At 36.8% G+C, this 22,493-nt stretch overlaps 1 protein-coding gene across 3 annotated transcripts in view; it reads right to left on the reverse strand.

Annotated features, from left to right (window-relative positions):
* The window catches only part of TMEM182 (transmembrane protein 182), an 81,232-nt gene that overhangs the window by 34,293 nt on the left and 24,446 nt on the right, over nt 1-22,493 (reverse strand). For 2 of the 3 annotated variants that reach the window (XM_032177326.2, XM_032177325.1), the window contains 2 exons: nt 20,863-20,962; nt 19,115-19,213 (listed from right to left, as the gene is read on the reverse strand). In XM_032177326.2, the coding sequence (XP_032033217.1) occupies nt 19,115-19,213; nt 20,863-20,962 (199 nt within the window). Of the gene's footprint in view, nt 1-19,114; nt 19,214-20,862; nt 20,963-21,199; nt 21,332-22,493 lie in introns of those variants that run through there. The other variant, XM_032177324.2, reaches the window with a different exon arrangement.

The raw sequence follows: 22,493 nt of genomic DNA on the forward strand, positions 1-22,493 counted from the left end.
CTATAGCCTCAAACTCCTGTGCTCAAGAGATCCTCCCACTTCAGCCTTCTGAGTTGCTGGAACTAAAAGAGTACACCATTGCACCCAACAGATCGTTGGTGTTTAATGTCAGCGTTCACTGAGTGCAGTACCTCCCTGGGCATCTTTTACGGACTTGGCTCTTCTAAGGATGGAGCTAAAGGAATGTGGTGGAAATGTCTGGTGGTAGCCTTGAGTTGTCCTCACTGACCTGACAACTATTTGCTGTGTCTTCTTTAGAAGCAAGTCACTTAACCAGCCATCTTAATTTTCTGTTTGCTTCTCAATAAAAAAGAGAATCAACAGCATTAGAAGTCACTTCCGACTCTCCTGCTTATACTCTCAGCATGTAGATTGTCAATATTTCTTTTTGATAATGAACTGCATACATTGAACTTTCCAGTTTCTATTTGAAAAAACCAGCCATCTAAAATTGCCCATTTTACGCAGGAAATCATTGCAAAAATCAAACATAGTGTTCCCATAGCTACTCTGTATACGGTTTAGAAGGGGGTTTCATTTTTCTTATTTATTTGCAGTGATAGGATATATCTTTGGAAGACTTCCTCTCTAGCTACTCAACATAGCAAGCTGTTACAGCAAATACCCTCCATAGTGCATAACAACAGCTGTTGCTCTGGAAACAAGTTAACACTTTGCTTTCCGTAAGACATTTCACTTTCCTTAACAATATTAAATCTATGGTTTATTGGTGTAAATAACAGCCTTGGCCTTGGCTATGTACAGACTTGAAGCAATGAATTTGGGTACTAGGAAAAGCACCTGATAAAAATCAATTATTTTTAAAAATATTAACACTTAAAAGTCACTGTAATTTTATCCCCATGTCTCCAAACTTGTTTCTAAATAGAAAAAAAAAAAAAAAAGATATTGATGCTCTATACAGAACTAAAAAGTAAAATAATAGAGCTTACCAAATCTTCCCTAATTAACAAATAGATCTTGTTTTAAAGTGACTATTGCTCATGAGGAACACGAAACATAAATATTTTTAAAATGTTACTAAAGTTGACTACGAAAAAAGTTATGGAAATGGAGGCAGCTTGCTGATCTTTGGGTGAGAGACCAAACTTCTTTGTTTCCTTAGCTTCAGATGAAATCCTTGGCTTTCAAGTGAGTCCTGATGTACTACTATGAGGTAGTGTATTAAGATTCAAGGGGGCAACATATAAAAAGTAAAGTGTGATTGAATAAAATATGAGCCCCATATATGTTTTCATCATTTCATTTAATTTGAAATAAAAATGAAATAAAGTCATTTATTGTGGTTTTAATAATTTTTATAAAATAGCAAATAAAAATTATTTTTCTATTTTATAAATTATCAATATGTTAGTAGAGTTTTATTTATTTTGTTTTTTTTTTTATGGAGTTTTACTCTTGTCACCCAGGCTGGAGTGCAATGGCGCTACCTTGGCTCACTGTAACCTCCACCTCCCGGGTTCAAGCGATTCTCCTGCCTCTCAAGTGATTCTCCTGCCTCAGCCTACCATATGGCTGGGATTACATGCACCAGCCACCACACCTGGCTAATTTTTGTATTTTTAGTAGAGATGGGGTTTCGCCATGTTGGCCACGCTGGTCTCAAACTCCCGACATCAGGTGATTCGCCTGCCTCGGCCTCCCAAAGTGTTGGGATTACAGGTGTGAGCCACCACGCCGGGCCAATATGTTAGTAGGCTTCAATAAGTAGAAGAAACAAGAAAAAATAAATAGCTTTGATGAAATTACTATGGTGCCTTTGAGCAGTTTATGGCTCTAATTGTTGATAATTTCACTGGGTCAAATTCCTCATCCCAGCACTGGAGTTCAAGCAGTACTAACGTTTACCTTTTATGAATGATCTAAAATGTGTTGGTGAGCTTGATAAATAAAAATCCCATGAGGCAAAACGTTAGGTCAAACGTTTTTCTACATTGCTCTGGACAACCTACTAAATCCAAGGATCAGATTTCGGTTGCGCCTTTCTCTACTTCTCAGCAGTATTTGGCCCATCTCATCATTCCCTGCCCTGAGAAAAACATTCATCATGATTCCTGCCTCCCGACTGCCCATCCTTAGTCTCCTTTGCTGGCCCCTGCCCTTATCCCTGACCTTGTAACAATGAAGCATCCTAGGGCTCAGTCACTGATCTCCCTTCTCTCTGCACTCACTCTCATGTGGTTTAGTCTTATCCCACAGCTTTATAACCTCCATGCCATGATGCTTAAATGCACAGTTCCTGCCCAGACCTCCACCTTTAACTCCAGACTCTGCAATCCAAAAGGCTACAAAACTCCACTATGTATCTTAAACATAACATGTTCAAAAACTGCAAATCATCCTCCTAAAAATCAGGTCAATCTCAGTCTTCCTTCTCCAACTCTACTAATAGCAACTCCACCCCTCCAATTGCTAAGGACAAAAAACAGTCATTAATGACTGCTCTTTCCCTTACACCCCAAACCCAGCCCATCAGTTAATCCAGTCGGCTGTTCCTTCAGAATATAACCAGATAAAGTTAACTTCTGCTCCCAGGAAAATGAAGTAGACACACTTGTCCCTATTCCTTCTGGTAAGTACAACTAATAACTCTGGACATTTTCTATAAAACAAGCATAAGAAGTCTCTAGAAGGAGGAGAGCAGAAGACAGGCTGGCAAGGGACTTTGAGACCCAAGGAACAGCACTGTGCCTGGTGAGTTTCCTGGGTTTTCTTATTGCCCATGTATTTAAGACTTAGTGATGGAAAAGCCAGCAAGCCAGAATAAAAAATGGGCACAGATTAAAAAACAAACAAAATGCCCATCCAAAGGATCAGGTAAAGGATAGCATGCCAAGGCAAAAAACTTTTAGAAAATAACCCCTCTACTTTGACCAAACACTACAAAATACTGCAGTCCCACCACTACAAGCAAAAACTGAGAGTGTACACTCTCTCCTCCACAGTTTGTAACAAGGTGTCTCAACCACATCCCCTCCACCCCCACAAGACCAGGTCATATCAGAGAAAGCTGAATAAGGAGGCTGGACTTTCATCCCTGCAGAGTGGCCATGAGGTCACCCTCCACAGTGATAGTAGAGACCATATAAGGTGCTAAGACTTCTACTCCTAAGAGGTAGAAATGAGGTAGCCCCTCCTAACTAGAGTGGTGTCATAGGAGGCCTAGTGGAGGGTCACTCACCACCCCCACTGCGTAATGTCCCCCCACCACCACCTTTGTCAGCAGAAGCTATGGTTAGAACTGTAATGAGGTCTTGCCCAATGAGGTTGGTATCAGAGGAAGCATCATGGGAGGCCAGAACCCTCACTAGCACTCAGCAGCAACAGGGAGCCTCTCTCTACCACAGGTAACAGAAGAGGCTTGGGGGTGCCTGGAATTAATGAGGCAATGCCTACTCCTTCCTTCACTGGAGGGGTATGAAAGGAAGCCAACTAAAACAAAAGATTTAAATAAGATCCAACGTCTTATAATATTCAGAAAGTTCAGGCTTCAATAAAAAATCATTAGTGATACCAAGAACCAGGAAAATCACCACTTCAGTGAAAAAGAATAATCATTAGACACTAATGCTGAGATGTCAGAGATGATGAAACTATTTGATGAAGATTTTGAAATAGCCATGATCCAAAAAAAAAAAAAAAAAAAAAAAAAAAAAAGGCTTCAATGGCAAATGTGAAAATGCTTGAGCCAAATTTCTTTTTTTTTCCCCGAGACAGTGTTTCACTCTTATTGCACAGGCTGGAGTGCAATGACGCAATCTTGGCTCACTGCAACCTCCACTCCTTGGGTTCAGGCAATTCTACTGCCTCAGCCTCCCGAGTAGCTGGGATTACAGGCACCCGCCACCACACTGAGCTAACTTTTTTGTACTTTTAGTAGAGACGGGATTTCATCATTTTGGCCAGGCTGGTCTCGAACTCCTGACTTCAGGTGATCCACCCGCCTCGGCCTCCCAAAGTGCTGAGATTACAAGCATGAGCCACCATGCCTGGCCTTGAACCAAATTAAAAAAATTAGAAAGTATGAAGAACCAAATGGAAATTTTAGAATTGGAAGATATAATTACTAAAATGAAAACCTTAACATATGTCTTTTACAGCAGAATGAAGGGGACAGAGAGAACAGTAAGTTAACTTCAAGACTGAGTAATGAGAATTATCCAATCTAAAAAGCAGAAAGAAAATAGACTTAAAAAATGAACAAGAACTGACCGACCTGTAGAATTATAACAAAAGGTCTAACATTCACGTCTCCTAAATCTCAGAAGAGCAGAAGAAATAGGATAGGGCTGAAAAAGTATTCAAGGAAATTATGACTGAAAATTTCCAAAGTCATCAAAAGACATAAATCTAAAGTATTGAGAAGCTAAGCAAGTCCAAACAGGATAAACCCAAAGAAATACATATCAAAACGTGATAATTAAACTTCTTAAAACTAAAGGCAAAGAAAAATCCTGAAAGCAGGGATGCAGGAACAACACCTTACATAGAGGGAAATACAACTTGAATGACAGTGGATATTTTATCAGAAACCATGAAGGTCAGGAAAAAGTGGCATAACATTTTTCAAGCACTAAAAGAAAAAAAATTGTTAACCCCAAACTTTATACTTAGCAAAAAATATAATTCAGGAATGAAAGAGAAATCAAGACATCCTCAGATGAATGAAAACTAAGTTTTGTCACCAACAGAATTACTAGGAAGATAAAAGGAGTTTTCTAAACAAAAGCAAAATAATAGAAAAACACCAGAAAGGAAGCAAAAACAATGGAAAGAGTAAAAATACGGGTAAATACAACATATATTCTTCCTCCTCTTAAGTTTTCTAAACGATGTTTGATGATTGAAGCAAAAAAAGTAAGATGTTGCATGCAGTTCTCAACATACGTAGAAGAAATATGTGAGAATTATAATTGCTAGAGGGTAAAGGAACATAAAGAAGGCAAAGTTTTGTACTTTACTTGCATTGGTAAATGTCAACATCGATAGACCATAATAACATGTATTTATGATGTAATAGCTAAACCGATGATTATAGAAGTTATACAAAGAGATACATTCAAGACCACTATAGATAAATCAAAACAGAATTCTAAAAATATTTCAAGTAACCCCTAGGAAGGCAGAAAAAGAAAGCAGAGAAATATAGAAGGCAAAAATCAATATGATAGAATTAAGCCATAACATATCAATGATAATATTAAATATAAATGGTCCAAATACATCAACTAAAGGCACAGCTTCCCAGACCAGATTTTTATAAAAAATCACCCAACTATACATTATCTATAAGACACTCACTTCAAATTTGGTGATACAGGTAAGTTGAAGGTAAAGAATGAAAAAGTGTTATATCATTCAAATATTAATTAAAAGAACGTAGGAGTCACTATATTAATATAAGATCAAGTAGACTTCACCACAAAGAAAACTACTAAAAACATCATATATTGATAAAAAGCTCAATCTACTAAGAAGACATAGCAATCCTTGATGTGTATGTATAAAAAAGAACGGAGCTATAAAACATGTGAAGCAAAACCTGATGGAACTGAAAAGGGAAACAGACAAATCCTCAATTTTAATTGAAGACTTTGACACCTCTCTCTTACTAGTTGATGAAACAACTACACAGAAAATTAGAAAATATATAGAAAAACTAGACAACATCATCAACCAACAGGATCTAACTAACCAACATTTATAGAACACAATAAAACTACAGAATATGCATTCTTTTCAAGCATCAAGGAGCATATACCAATACTGATCATATCCCAAGCTGTAAAACAAATCTCAACCATTTTAAAAGAATTGAAATTATATGGATTATGTTCTTTGCCCACAATTGAATGAACTAGAAATCAATTACAGAAACATAGTACTGGAAGTCACAGTCTGTGCAATAAGGCAAAAAAAAAAAAAAAAAAAAAAAAAAGGAAGTAAAAGATATTTAAATAAGAAAGAAGAAATAAAATTGTCCCTATTTGCAAATGACATGATTATCTATGTAGGAAATCTCCAAAAATCTCCAGAAATTTCTAGAACTAATAAGTAAATTCAGCATATTTGCAGGAAAGCAAGCTAAACATTTAAAAATCTATCATAGTAGAAAAACAAAGAAGACTGACACAATCCAACTTCAATACTTACTATCAAGCTAGAATAACAAAGGAACTGTAGTATTGGTAAAAGAATAAATAGATCAATGGAACAGAAAAGAGAGCCCTGAAAGAGACCTACACAAATATAATCAACTAATCTGACAAAGAGTCAAAGGGAATTCAATGGAGAAAGTAGCTTTTTCCATAAATAGTGCTGACACAATTGAAAATCCATATGCAAAATAATGAACCTAGACACGGATCTTACACCTTTCACAAAATTTGACTCAAAATAAATCATAGATCTAAATGTAAAATGCCAAACCATAAAACTCCTTGAAAATAAGGGAAACTCTACAGAATCTTGGGTTGGGTAATGACTTTTTAGATACAATATGAAAAGCATCACCCAAGAAAAAAAACAAAGACAAACTAGACTTTATTAAAATTTAAAATTTCTGCTCGGTGAAAGACACTGTTAAGAAAATGAAAAGAAAAGCCACAAACTGGGATAATTTTTAAAAAAAAAAACATGTATCCAATAAAGGACTGGTACTGAAAATATGCAAAGAAACCTTAAAATTCAAGAATAAAAAACCAAACAATCCAATTTGAAACTGGGAGAATTTAACAGAAGCCTCACAAAAGAAGAAATACAGATAGTAAATAAGCATGAGAAAAGATGTTCAACATCATATGTCATTAGAGAATTGCAGATTAAAACAATGAGATGCTACTACACACCTATTCGAATGGCTAAGTCCAAAAGCACTGACAACACCAAATGCTGACAAGGATAAAGAACAACAGTAACTCTCATTCATTACTGGTGAGAATGCAAAATGGTGTGGTCTCTTTGGAAGACCGCTTGGCAGCTTCTTTAAGCATGCTCTTACCATATGATCCAGAAATTGCACTCCTTGGTATTTACCCCAGAGGTGAAAACTTATGTCCACACAAAAACCTGCACACAAATGTTTATAGAGACTTTATTAATAATTGCCAAAGCTTACAGGCAACTAAGATGTGCTTCAATAGATGAATGCATAAACAATGATACACCCACTAATGAGATATTGCTTATCACAAAAAAGAAATGAGCTATCATGCCATGGAAAGACATGGAGGAACCTTAAATGCATATTACTAAGTGAAAGAAGCCAATCTGAAAAGGCCACATACAGTGTGATTTTAACTATATGACATTCTGAAAAAGGTAAAACTATGAAGCAAAAAGATCAGTGGCTGCCATGGTTTGGGGGCAGAAAGGGATAAATAAACAGTATATCGAGGATTTTTAGGGTAATGAAACTAATCTGTATGATACTATGGTGGATACATGCCATTATACACTTGTCAAAGCTCATTCAATGCCTAACACAAAGAGTGAATCCTCATGTTAACTACTGACTTTAGTTAATAACAATGGATCAATGTTGGCTCACTGATTGTAACAAATGTACCAAGATAAATCAAGATGTTAATAATAGGAGAAACTGTGTAGGTGGTGGGATGGGAACCCCTCTGTACTTTCTACTCAATTTTTCTGTAAATATAAAACTACTGTTAAAAGTTTTATTCTTTTTTAAAAAAACTGAATTTCATTTCTATATACTAGCAATAAATACGTGGAGAATGAAATTTAAAATACAATATTATTTACAATTGCTCCAGAAATGAATTCATTGGATGTAAATACAACAAAACACATAGTATTTGTGTGCTAAAACCTATATATACCCAAAGGACTATAAATCATGCTGCTATAAAGACACATGCACACATATGTTTATTGCAGCACTATTCACAATAGCAAAGACTTGGAACCAACCCAAATGTCCAACAATGATAGACTGGATTAAGAAAATGTGGCACATATACACCATGGAATACTATGCAGCCATAAAAAGGATGAGTTCATGTTCTTTGTAGGGACATGGATGAAACTGGAAACCATCATTCTCAGTAAACTATCACAAGGACAAAAAACCAAACACCGCATGTTCTCACTCATAGGTGGGAATTGAACAATGAGAACACATGGACACAGGAAGGGGAACATCACACTCCAGGAACTGTTGTGGGGTGGGAGAGGGGGGAGGGACAGCATTAGGAGATATACCTAATGCTAAATGACGAGTTAATGGGTGCAGCACACCAACATGGCACATGGATACATATGTAACAAACCTGCACATTGTGCACATGTATCCTAAAACTTAAAGTATAATAATAATAAAAATAAATAAAATTAAATTAAAAAATTAAAAAATTAAAAAAATTAAAAAAAATACTGATGAAAGAAATCAAAGAAGACCTAAATAAACAGAGGGATAAACCGTGTCCATGGATTAGAAGATTGAACATAATGAAGACACCAATTCCCCCCAAGTGGGTTTAACATAACTCATACCAAAGTGTCAGCAAGGTTTTTTGTAGATATATAGACAAGATTATTCTCAAATTTATAAAGTCAAATAATCTAGACTAAATAAAATGAATAATCTAGACTAAGTAAAACAATTTTTTTAAAAAAAGAAGAAAATGGGAGGAATCACTCTATCTAATTTCAACATTTACTAGATAGATAAATAATTAAATTGATGTGGTACTAGCAGAGGAATAGAGACATAGATTAATGAAACAGAATCCAGAATCTAAAAGTTAGTCCCATACAAGTAGGATCAACTATTTTTTGACAAAAATGCAAACGCAACTCAATGCAGGAAGGACAGCCTTTTTAACAAAGGGTGTTGGAACAACTAGACATACACCTTCCAAAAAGAGTGAGACTCACATCTTATACAAAAATTAGCTGAAAATGTATCAGAAATTTAAGTGTAATTCATAAACCTTTTAGAAGAAAATGTGGGAGAGAAATCTGTAAGACCTAAGGAATGGCTGTAATCCCAGGACTTTGGGAGGCCAAGGCGGGCGGATCACGAGGTCAGGAGATCAAGACCATCCTGGCTAACACGCGGTGAAACCCCGTCTACTGAAAATACAAAAAAAAAAAAAAAAAATAGCTGGGCATGCTGGCATGCACCTGTAATCCCAGCTACTCAGGAGGCTGAAGCAGGAGAATTGTTGCAGTCAGCCAAGACACCTTTCATCCAGCTTGGGAGTGAGATCTGTCTCAAAAAAGAAAAAGAAAAGAAAGAAAGAAAGTTTAAAAAACATCAGAGTGTGCAGAATCTGTAAAGATACATATGGACATATTTACGGTAGAAAGCATATGATGTTTGGAATCTGCTTTAAAATAATTCAGTGTGGATTATTTACATAGATTTATATAGATGTATAAATAAGATATGTTGATAATTATTAAATTTATGTGATGGTAACATATGAGTTCCTCATACTCTTTACTTCTGTGAAAATCTAAAATTTTCTAAAATGAAATAGTTTTTTAAAAAATCTAAAATTAAAAAAATTCCAGAACTGGTATTTTAAAGTATACAGCAGCCCATACATACACGGTTTTTTGGTGTTTTATTTTGTTTTGTTTTTTACAGGTGATGTCCATTGGATAGATTCCCTTCTGGTAGTTAAATAATTTTAATAGGACTGTGTTAGAATGAGACACATTTTTACCTCCTAATATCCTGGTCCTAGTCATCTGGAATACATCAAATCTCCTAAAAGGACTCTCTGATTCCTCCCTTGCCTTTCCATGGGCTGCCAATGATACAACAAGCTGGAGAGGTTATTGTATAATATATCAGATTGGAAGCATTCTTTAGTTCCCCCTCTCATCTCATTCAGAGGATGAGCCGATGTCTTTTCAATAGCTCAGCCTCCCCAGCTGCCTCTGTGACCATGTCTTCTATGCTCCCCTCGCTTGCTCTTTGCCAGCTGTCCACCTTCGCTTCTGTTGTTGTCACCCATCAAGTATGCCCTGACCTCTGAGCCTTTGCAGTGTTCCCTCTGTCTTGAACACCCTTCTTCTCATTGCATGGCTCGCTCCCTCGCTTTCTTCTGGTTTCCACTCCAATGTCAGAGATGTGCTTTCCTCTGGCCACATTACAGAGTTCTTATTTATATCCACCCCCTTAGTCTCCAGCCCTGTCCATGTCTTGAGTTTCTCCAGAGCATTTATCTTCTAACTACTGTGTAATTGGCCAAGCTATGTTGCTTCGTCTGACTCCCCTCACCCAAATGTCAGCCCCCTGAGGGCAGGAACTTTTATCCTTTTTTTTTTTTTGACTACTGTTCCCCAGAACCTAAAATAAGTGTCTGGCATATAGTATGTGCTCAAAAAATATTTGCTGAATAAATTTTAATCACAATTACCAGCTAAAGAGTGGCATATCTTGGTCAGTACAGATGGCATAATATTAACTACCATGTACTAGGATGACAGTGATAATGACAATAATGAACATGTGTCTATGAAACACTAATTCTTGGCTGGAAAGTCTGCCAAATGCCTTATGTGGACACACACACACACACACACACACACACACACACACACCCTTCAGAGAGCAGAAAGTGTTTCACTAGGGAGAAGCTATGATGAATTTATGTGCCCTAATGATGTCTTATTTTTGGTGCTCTAAATTGGTATATCATCATAAGAATAGCTGACATGTATTGAACACCAACTACCTGGCAACGACTCTGCCAAGCATTTGTATTATGATGTCTGTTCATTTTGAAAACAACTGTGTGAGGTTGAAACTATTCTCATCTCCCTTTTACAAACCTGTTGGTGGAGATTAAGAAGCCTGCCCGAGTGCTCTTAGACAAAGTGATGACACCAGGTGATGAAAGCAGACCAGAAGCCCAGCTTTTACCCCCATAGAACCCTTATGATGAGCCAGTCCCTGTGCTAAACACGCGACAGCATCTATCTAGTCCCTGAAAGAAGGACTAGAGGAGCTTCCAAAACAGCTCATGGGATGGCAGGACCCACATTCAACCCAGGGATGTCTATCTCAAAACAAACCTCACCTGTTCATGAGGCCTCCCTGGTCACCCTACTTAGTGTAGAAGTCCCCTCCATACACACACAGCCCTCTCATCTTTTAGTTTCTTCCAAGTGCTTGACTGACTTATTGTTTATTTTTAGCCTCCCTGCTATAATGAAAGTCCCATGAGGGCAAGAATTTAGGGCTGATTCTGAAGCATGCACAACAGTGCTCAGTATACAGCAGGCACTCAATAATTTCTTTTCCCTGGTTCTAGTTGATGCTCTCTCCTAAGAAAAGGTCCAAAGTTTCAGGCAGAAGCAATAATGCTTCAAGATAAGAGAGGCCCAGACAGCTCCTTGCTCCTTTGGGATTTGAATACCCTGCATGAAAGAAGGCAGTGGAAGGAAGCTATTCTTGTGTGTGTTCTGGCCCAGACCTGGAGCTGAGCACACAGTGTAAGCTGCATGAGTATAATTTCAAAGAAGATCCTGGGCCTGGGTTAGCAGTTTTGGGACTAAATGTCTAGATGGCCTCAGTGATTCTCATTAGAGGGTGATTTTGTGCCCACCCACACCCAGGACGCCTGGCAATGTCTGGAGGCATTTTTAGTTATCATAACTGGGATCTACTGGGTAGAGGCAAGGGGTGCTACTAAATATCCCACAATACACAGGACAGTCCCACAACAAAGAATTATCTGGCCCACAATGTCCATAGTGCCAAGGTTGAGAAATCCTGCTGTACACATCAGGATTCCTAGCGTGAGAGGAGATTTCTGCTTCTGAGTGTGGCGGGCATCTTCAGGGATCTCCTGAAGCCTCCGTGGAGGTGGAAGCCTGTCCTTTGCGAAGAGAACCCAGGCCATGCTGCTGGGATAATCACAGGTCTTGTTTTCAGAAAGCGATTGCCTCTCATCGCTGCAGGGATATTACATAAACTGCCAACCAATTCTCAGAAGCCCAGAAATAAATTGTACAGAACACAAAATGGCACTGTCTGAAAAAAGGTGATTTTTAAGTACAGCCTTGATGTTGCGCCCTAGAACTTTCAAGCCAACTCTACCCTCAAGAGCTGGAGTGTGTGGAAGTCCAGTGAGCCACCCTGGGAGCGGCCCCAAGCCTGCATGCAATGGAGCCTGGGCTGGGGTCCCAGATGAAAGTCAGCTGTTATTCAGGAACTGCAGCCACTCCTGTAACGTGATACTGTGTCTGTGGTGATGGCTGTGTGATCCCAAATGTCTGAACGAATACCAGGAAATTAAGTTGATGTTAGGCATTTCCAAATATCTAAGTACTTGACATTTACGGGAAAAGGAGGCTAAATTGCATTTTCCATTAAATTTTGTGGTGCATAGTTTTTTCTAGCTAACTAAAACAAAGTGGAAGTATTTGGAGTGATTTGCTGTATTTAGGACAATGTCCAGAATCCCCGTATATGAACACCCAAAAAACTGATAAATAAGACCGAGCTATAACAGAGTAATGGATCTGCAAGCCAGGGTGGGGCTGAGGTGGGGGTATCTCAATGAGATTAGATACCTACAACAGGTTGATGTGCCTCCTAAATTATTTAGGAATTTACATTTATATAAACTCTAGACTCAAATCTTAATTCTTCCTGTGCTGTTTCAAACTGTCAAATGTAAGGACATTCATGTTTGTATTTTATTTTGCCTTGTATGGTAAAGCAAGTTGTTGTGTGTGGATGTGGCTGTTTTTATAAGGACTCTGTACCCTCTGCCATGCTGTGCTCTGTTGGTGGCTATTCCAAGCTGCAGTGTTGGCTGATTGAAAAGGTCTCTACTTCCTCACTGCTCACTCCTCAAGCATCCCAGTGTGCGGTTTCACATTCCCATCATTCTGATACCACCCCTTTGTGAGATCACTACTGTCTGACCTCTCTTCCTGTGAGAACAGAAGAAAGGAGGAAGCCTGAGGTAGGGTTTGGCTCTCAGGAGGATCCTCAGGTGACAAAATGTACAGGAAAATGGAATGGGATCCCTGAGGGAGGAAGAGCATTGCAGGGTAAAGAGGACAGAGTCCTGATGTTCTGTCTAAGAGAATGAGCAGTGAAGCAGGATGGGATACACAGCAGATGATCTGGAAGTGTTAGGTGGATTTAGGATAGAAGTAGGTGCCTGGAACAAGGAGACTTTAATGGGTGTCTGTAGCTGAGCCCTTGGTGAAGACGGAGCTACTGGGCCCCAAGAACTTTTGCATCATTGGCTTATGATCCAATTCCTTCCTGCCTGCTTCTCATGTCCATTCATTCTGTGTTTGACATTGAAGAGCACTGCCTCTTTCCCAAGAAAATGCAGCAGACTGCTCACTGACTTGTTTCTTAATGCTTCTTTCTCTCCCACATTTGTGGGCTGTCTTTCTTCTTCTCTTCTTCCCCTAAGAATAATTGGTATTTTACTGCCTTCTTTCCTATGATTGTTTTCCTTAAAGATTATATTTGAAATCAAAAATCACCTCTGCAATTTCTCATCAGTATCAACTATGATAATTAATGGCTTTCAGGAAAACCAGTTTTGCATATCAAGCTACTTGCTGAATTATTATTACAAACTGGTATTCCACCATCAACTCAAGTTTAATATGTCCAAACCAAAGTAAATCACCATGCTCTATTTCAAAACATGCCCCCTCCTCTTAACTCTCAGATTTCTGTCCACCTTACCAAATTTTCTTAGTTGAAAGTAATTCACAGTTTAGTACCAGTTGGCAAGCAATTTTATAGTATGGCACAACAACAACATCAAAGAAAACTTATTCCTATGTTTTGATTCACTATTCACACTTTTGGAAATATAACCCAAAGAGTAAATACAAATTATAAAAAAATGCTACATACATAGAGTTATTTTTGATGTAGAGGTAGCAACTAACATGTTTAAAATTTGAGAAATCACTAAGCAAATACATGGGGAAATGTGTGCTAACATAAAAATAGAAAAGCAAGATAGACGTGTATTTATGATGATTAAAACAGAATATAATATGCATATAAAAGGATTAAAAACTCACTAAAATAATACCTATTGTTCGAAGGTGTGTGTCCACATTACTTTTTACTGTATGTTATTTAAACTGAATTACACCTATTTGAAAAGGAAACTTCTTCATCATCCTTGATCCCTCCAGCTCTTTTTTGTTTGGCTACCAATTTTACATGTTAACTCCTCACATATCAATTATATTCTTTATTTCCTTTTCATTTTTCCTGTCCCACCTTTGTTCAACCCCTGATGATATTGATTCACTGAATGATTTTGATTTTCATTCACTCCCAGGCTTTCTCCTTTCCCTTCTGTGTTGCTAGAGAGCCCAAAACAACATGTCCCAACCAGAGGGATATGTGGCATTGTTCTGATGAGTAAAACATTGGCAGAAACTGACTGTTAAATTCTAGAAGCACTTCCTCTTTTCTGAGGATGAAAGAGCATGAAGGTGACTGTCCACCTCCAAGGATAGTAGAAGAAACAGTTGACAGAGCCTGGGTTCCCGGCAGCATCATTGTGGAAGCTGCTTCTGACCCTCTTGTTCCAGGAGAAAAATAACCTTTTTGGTTTCTGTTACTTGCAGCCTAATGCATTGCCAACTAACATCTTGCCTCGCTGCCTCCCTGCTTGTAGCCTCACATCATTCACTTCAGCTTACACTTTTATAAGGGTGAAGGAAGAAAAGACCAGAAAATAGTACTAGATAAATAAACATTGACAATAAAAGCAAAAAACAGCTGGCAGGTGAAAATAATGTGGAATACCAAAAACTACAAAAAACATGCAAAAAAAAATTTTTTTTGAGATGGAGTCTTGCTCTGTTGCCCAGGATGGAGTGCAGTGGCATGATCTCAGCTCATTGCAACCTCCACCTCCCAGGTTCAAGCAATTCTCATGCCTCAGCCTCCCCAGTAATTGGGATTGCAGGTGTGCACCACCCCACATGGCTAATTTTTTTTTGGTATTTCTTTTTTTTTTAGTAGAGATAGGATTTCACCATGTTGGCCAGATTGGTCTCTAACTGACCTCAAGTGATCTGCCTGCCTCAGCCTTCCAAAGTGTTGGGATTACAGGCGTGCGCCACCATGCCTGGCCAAACAAATTTTTTAAAGAGCTGTGCAGGTCCATTTAGTAAAGGGCTAAAGAAATTCTGCACATCAATAGTGACTTAGGGCATCAGTATTAATACCACAGTACAGTGTAATAATGAAGTCTCCCCAAAATATGCATTCAGCTTTTGGTCTACAGTGGATACAATAGTGAGTGAAACATACAAGACTCCCACTCTCATGGAGCTTGGAACAATTGAACTAGAAATAAAGTATATGAACAAGATAATTACATGAGTAAATAATTTAAAACTGTGCTATGAATTATCAAATTAAAGACTGGGTTTTATAAAGGAGAGCATGGCCCAATGCATGTACCAGTGGGGTAGGGGCAGTTAAGGAAGTCTTCCTTGGGAAACTGAAGTTTGAACTAGCTGGAGATAAACCCGCTCTGTTAGAAAAATGAACAGAGGAGGAGGAAGGAAGAGAGGAACAGCATTTGGGGAAGTTTACGGCAGGTCCTGGAGCAAGGGGACAGATACTGAGATGGAGTACCTTAAAGAAGGTCAGATAGCTCACCCCTGTAAGTATATATTTGTTCCCACTCATCACGAAAAGATGAAATTGTGTTCATTGCATTCTGCTTCAGAAGAAATTAAAAGTATGCAATTGAGTTTCTAAACATTTCCACTTGGAAAAATAAAATCAAACTAGTTTATTGCAGAAAATAGTAACTGTAATTTTGCATAAAGTCATTCTAGACATATTTTTAAGCATCTAGTAATTACCAGGAACTATGCTTTGGAGAGCTCTAATAAATAATGAAGGAACTGAAGTAAACAAACAATTCCAGTTAAGCATAATGAGCACTCTGATAGAGGGGTCATCAAAGGCTATGGGGACACTGAGAAAGCAAAAAATTAATTCTCTCAGGGTTGAATTGTCTTGAAAATTCATTTATGTTCAGTACATCATTGCCAAATGATACCAAACAAGTGAACTGTGACTGAATGTAAACATGAAACAAACCAGAAAATCTAGACTCTGACAAGTCTCCAAAGGTAATAGAATTGTTTAATGGACTTAGAAATACACAAGCCTACCTCAAAAGCAATTCTGCGAATTAGACCACCCTCACCAGGCTTGGCCAGTCATTCAAATAACTAGATTTGAGGATAACTGAATTTCAGAATATGTATTTGAGATTCTTTTAAATGAAAGAAAACACTGAATTAGAACTGATTATAAACACAAGTCAGGTTCGAATATAAAGGTAGAAAGAGCCAATGTAAGTTTAATTTGTTCTTTTGTTAAGATACAAATAAAAGACTTATATCTTTAATAGTATGCACTACAATTAGCCTTTTCATTCATTGTAGTTTATTAGATTATCGATAAAACAAAAGCCAGAGACTTGGTTCTTTGCACTGGTTCTGCCAATAAGCAGCTGTATGAAGACAGAGTCACATGATTTCTCTAATTCCCAGTCTCCTTATTATAAAAGAATAATTTCATTGGTAGTGTCCTATAATTCTAAAATTGTTACTCCAGAAAAATTATACACCACTATATTATTTTCACTAAATTCAATATTGGCTAACTGCAATTGTAAAAACTCAGGACACTACAAAGCCATTTCACCAATAATTTGCCAGGCCACAATACATCAGAATTTCTAAATGATACTTTCACTTTACCAAAGGTGACCTGGCAAGTATCTGATGTTGGGTAACTGTGAAGCTACATGAAACTTAATAGTGGCTCTAAAGCACAGTGAAGGATACATAGTCTCATTAACTAGGAAACCATACTGAAAAGTTAGGTACAAAGCTTCCGATGAAATCTATACCATTTTCTTGGATACAGGAAAGAAACAAAAAAACCCCCAAATTTAACAAACATAATATCAAATTTCCTTGTATATTATTATGGGCATGAATGAAACTTGAGTATAGTATTTCTGTTGTAGAAGACATCTTTGCACATCTCAATCATTTTTACTTAAAGTGATTGACAGAGTTTCTGAAAGTAAATAAGTTCCAATATGTGTGCCAATGAGGAATCTGATAATTTTTAAAAATTGGATTTGGTTTTGTCACTAGATCAAAAAAGTGACTCACTAATTAAATGCAGTGCTACATAATAATTCTAAGTGTAATTGCAGTATAATTTTTCTGACATGTATTTACAATCCATCTCCGTCATAATTATTATGCACAGATTATGTTACTTTGTTTTTCAAGTTCTCCAATATCTCCTTGAAGTGCAGGCTTTTCAAATATGTGATCATTTTAAAATATACGGTGCCTACAATACCTATCTTATCACAGGACCTCATTATATGAATAACAACAATACTAATATTTATGCTAATACCTAATGTTCTGGAAAGCCAACCTTATATTACTTTTCGGTTCATTTTATAAAAGCAGGAATGTTAGGGAAGGAGCATCGTTTTCTAACTTGTCTGTAAAACAAAAGTTTCTCCTATTCTTTCCTATGCCATCTATCTCTTCTCTTACTAGTCACAGGTAGGCTTGTAAGTCCATTCAACATGACACAAAGGTTTTGACAAATGTGAGTGAGGTGCCTTTTGCAGTTTTTAATGGGAAGGAGGATCCATACCACACATGTTTTCAAGGAAAATGGTCCCAGTCCTTCGAACCCAAGGAACCCTGGTGGACAAGCACAGCTGTGGGTCAGCTCACCTCTTTCCCTATCCAGACCTCATACCCTCTTTATAAGTGTCCTATTAATGATGTCATACAAGCAAATGCTACATTCTTTGACAAAAGTAAAACAAAATTATAATATATGGAATTACGTATTTAACAGAAAGACGAAAAATAGTTACATGTAAAGATGTGTTGAGTTCTGTGATGGTTATTGTTATATATCCACTAGGTTGGATTATGGTGCCAAGTTGTTGGGTCAAATACCAGCTTAATATTGCTGTGAAGGTATTTTTAGATGCAATTAGCATTTATAATCCCTTGACTTTGAGCAGAGCAGATTACTCCCTACCCAATACTATGAGTGGGCCTCATCCAATCAGTTGAAGTCCTAAAGAGAAAAACAGGTTTCTAGAGGAAGAAGAAAGTCAGCTTCCAGACTGCAGCAGAAAAATTCTGCTGGAGTCTCCAGCCTTCAGACTGGAGACTGCAACATCAGCTCTGACCTGAATCTCCAGACTGCCAATTGCGCTGTAGATTTCAGACTTACCAGGCCTCACAATCACTCTCTCACACTCTCTCTTTATGTGTGTATGTGTATGTGCACATGCATATGTATATACATGTATGTGTGTATATAATATATATTTATGTGTTCTATTGTTTCTCTTTCTTCTGGAGAACCCTAATATTAATTTATTGAGAACATTAAATATAATAGCTATTCTTTTTGCAAAACACTTTTTTGTTCTATATATGACATTGATAGTCTGTGCCAATCCTTAGCAAGTTATTACAAATTTCATGTTTTTAATGTGATTTTAAGTTAATGATATCTGTCTTTCTCCTATGGGATATTACACACACAGAGTTCAGTCATTTTATATGCATATAGTAGCATAATTGTATATTTATATCATATATATTTATTATATACATATTATATATATTTACATGTTATAATCTCATGTAATGATGACAAAAAAGTTTTAGAAGTATGATGTATATTACAATATTTTCAACTGTAGGACTTGTTTTAGGTCTGTTAAAACCTTACGAAGCAGTTCTTCTTAATAAATATTACTATCTTCCTATAGGAAAATACATTTAAAAATCCTTTTATAGGCAGCTAGTAAATTACAATGACTTTACTTTTAGATCAGAGTTATGTTCTCTAAAATTATAAATGGCACATTAAAAATAACATTTTTTAATCTAACAGATATCAAAAAATATTGAAATTACAAATCTTAAATTGATTTTTAATTGCTCACAACAATTTTGATCTGGGCATCCTTCAGAAAGATAAGACCCTTTCAGAGGTAGGCTGAGGACAGAGGGTACTTACTAACTGCAGAGTCGTAGGAGGTCGAGTTGTGCTCGCCTCTCATGAAGGGGTACGGAGACAGGTAAGCGTGTGTGCAGTTCTTGGACGGTGGCTGATTGGCTAGGAAGGAGAGCAAAACAATGGCACTTGTTATTGAAAAGCTCAGTGATGACTTATCCTTAATGGAACAGAAATACAGAGCACAAGGGTTACACAAGCCAAATAAAACTATTGGTTCCATCAGCAAATTCAGAGAATTGTTGTGAGGAGGAAGGCCTTCTAGGAAACTCATATCAAGATGCACAATGATACTTGGAAGGTGGATTCATCCAGAACATCTAGCTACATGACATAATTCAATGGAATAAATGCAAATGCCCTTTATATCACCTTACGATTTAAGGTACCACACTTCATCTTTTTTCACATACTCTCCAGTACCCAACAGTGTCTAGCACACAGTAGGGAATAAGAAATAACTGTTTTAAAAATCTAATAAACTTAGGTTTAACCTTGATTAGTTCAAATTAATAAAATTCTCTATCCATTTTATTTTAGGGAAGATGCAAATGATAAGTTATGCAATAATTCAAATAAATTTTTAATATTTTAAAACATCACAAGAAGGCACTTTTATGTTGTCTGAAAACTTAAAATTTTTATATGTACACTTTAAGGTGAACTGAAATATCGAAATATTCTTTCTTTCTCTAAGTTCTTGGCAAAATCTTCCTCTTGCACAGTCTGACTTACTTCCCTTTACCAAAGTCTAAATCATTTCCACTGGCAAGTTGTATGCTTATTCTCCTGCCCCCAAACCCACTGTAAGATAGTCTATCAGGTACTTGCCTCAAAAGGCTGCTTCATCACTACTTTGTTCCTTATATATGCCAACTTACCACCAGCTTGCTTAAGTCTTCAGGGACCTCCTATTTTTATTAAATATTCCATAATCCTGACTATTATGTAAATACCATACTTTGATTTTTGATAAGGTAACTAATAATTTCAATTCTCAATAAGCTTTAGGCTAATAAACAGCCCTTTCATTGTTGAATACAATGAAATAAGTGCTAGTTATTTTCGATAAATTGATTTTCAAAGATTAATTCAATATAAAGAATAGAGTTGAACGAATGCATTATAGTTTTTAAAAGTTAGGCTACCTTAAAAAAGAACTTTAAAGTTTCAATGAGAACACAAACATCAAAAGCAAGGCATTTCTTGATAGTGCCAACAAACTTGGTTAAAGCTCAAATAATATAAGCTTTCATCTGCCATGGCTGGTAATTAAGTTTCATTTTTTTTAAAAAAAAAAAGATACTGTTAACTTTGAAGTTATGAATATAAAATAATACATCTCTATATATGGATTTTTACATTTGAGATTTCAAGGGCTGATAGCAAAAAAATCTTATTTATTTGCAACATAGTATTCACAGACACTTGAAAAAATGCTATAGACAATACCTGTTCTTTTTGTTAGAGTTAGTGTATTCTAAACAGGAGCAGTGAAACAATGGATAATTCAGTTTTGCCACAAATATTCAGACTCCTGTTTTATGCTAAAAGATAAAATAATTATTCCTATAGCCATGTCTACTTACTGAAAAGGACTCTCTACATGATGAACCTTTTAGACATCTAACTGAGATTTTGTAACTCACAATCCAGACAATCCAGTCTGCTAGAAGTGATATATACTATGTAAGAAACTGTTCATTTTTATTTTACAGACAAGAGGGAAAATAAAGCTAAATTGTACTTACTGTACCAGAACTTCCAAATATTGGAGTCATTCTCTTCAACAATCCCATTAAACCAACACCTCCAGAAGAACCCTTCATGGTGAAAAGTGACGTTCTCTATCTGCACAGAACAAAATGAAGTAACTTGCCATCAATACAAGAAATATAATCAAAATCATTACAGCCAGTAAATTTTTAAGGACATGTATTTTATCCCAAATAACGAAGCTCAGTAGCTTTCTACATATCTCTTCTATGAAGAAATAGACACTCCACTACTATTCTCTGATTTCAAGAGCATACATAAGGCTATCTTCATAACTACCATGTGCATCACTATTTTGAAGAAGAGACTCACATTCTGTTCACCTGAACATCTCCCCACTTCAGTTGCAAGAAGCCAATAATCCGATCCAAAAGCCACCAAAAAGAGTAACACCCCCAAAGCACCAAAGAGAGCTCCAAAGAAGATAGCAATATTTAGTCTCATTTTCAATTCACTGGTTTCCTTTTAAATAAAATACGAAATTTTAAAATGGTAAGACACCTAGTTTCTCATAAACAACAGCAAAAAAAAAAAAAAGAAGAAGAATATTTTTGAGTTGGCAGAATCTTCTTGGGAAGGCTGTCCTAGCTCATGTTGTGGTGGCTTCTCGCTCACGCCCCACCGGCAGATTCACATTCCCTTTACTCTCCCCTGGAGGGACTCCAGCCCAGCAGCTGAGAATTGCTGGCTATTTTAAGATAGTGATTGAGGAGCTGTCTTTCTCCCATGGGGATCAAAAAATAGCTGACCTTCTCTTGACCATAGAGAGAAGTATCAGGAGCTGGCTCAGATTATCATTACTGCTGTTGGGTAATCCACAGAAGTAGAAAGAAGATGGAATGGCTATGAAATCATTGAAAGCATTGGCCCCAAATCTTAAGTGTCTGAACAACCTCCTCTTAGTCTAGAATGCCCATTACAATCCCAAAGACACTTAAGACTCTCTTTGAAGATATATAAATCACAGATATAAAGAACCACAAAGACCGATCTTGAATACAATTGAAGTTGTAATTAACTTAATTCCTTTTGGACATTTTTTGTGGTAGAAAATACATTTTTGGTCAAATAGTCTAACATAATACAGTACAGTTCACATTTATAATCTAAACATTCAGATGTACACTTAAAAGGTCAAGAATGTTCATGGTAATGTGATTCTTGAAAGTATAAAGAAGAGCTTTTATGCAGCATATACTAGTGACATAAAAACAACACTTTCTGCAGCAGCCTCAGGAGTCTTATACAAGTTATTCCAAATAATCATCCCCAAAGTGGACTGATGAAAAAAGTCTCAAAAATGTATTATTTCCTGAATTAAGATGAAATAACCCGATCTACTTCTTGTTCCTTCAATTTAAAATATCTAACTTTCTCAAAATATGAATCACACTTAATACACAGACCACCTAATAGCAATGAATCTACGCTTTCTTCGAGCCTTAACTCTTTACAGCTTATTTGTTTGTTTTGCTTTTATGTCTGATACGCCAGAGGAGAGTATTTTTCTAAGTATTTGTGTGCATTTAAAATCTTGCACCGTTCCTTTGGTTACTGTTTTTATATTCTCAACAATAATCTGGACCACTTAATCTTCCAAGGGGCA

Source organism: Hylobates moloch, unplaced genomic scaffold, assembly GCF_009828535.3.
Source record: "Hylobates moloch isolate HMO894 unplaced genomic scaffold, HMol_V3 SCAFFOLD_15, whole genome shotgun sequence".
NCBI classification, from domain to species: Eukaryota; Metazoa; Chordata; class Mammalia; order Primates; family Hylobatidae; genus Hylobates; species Hylobates moloch.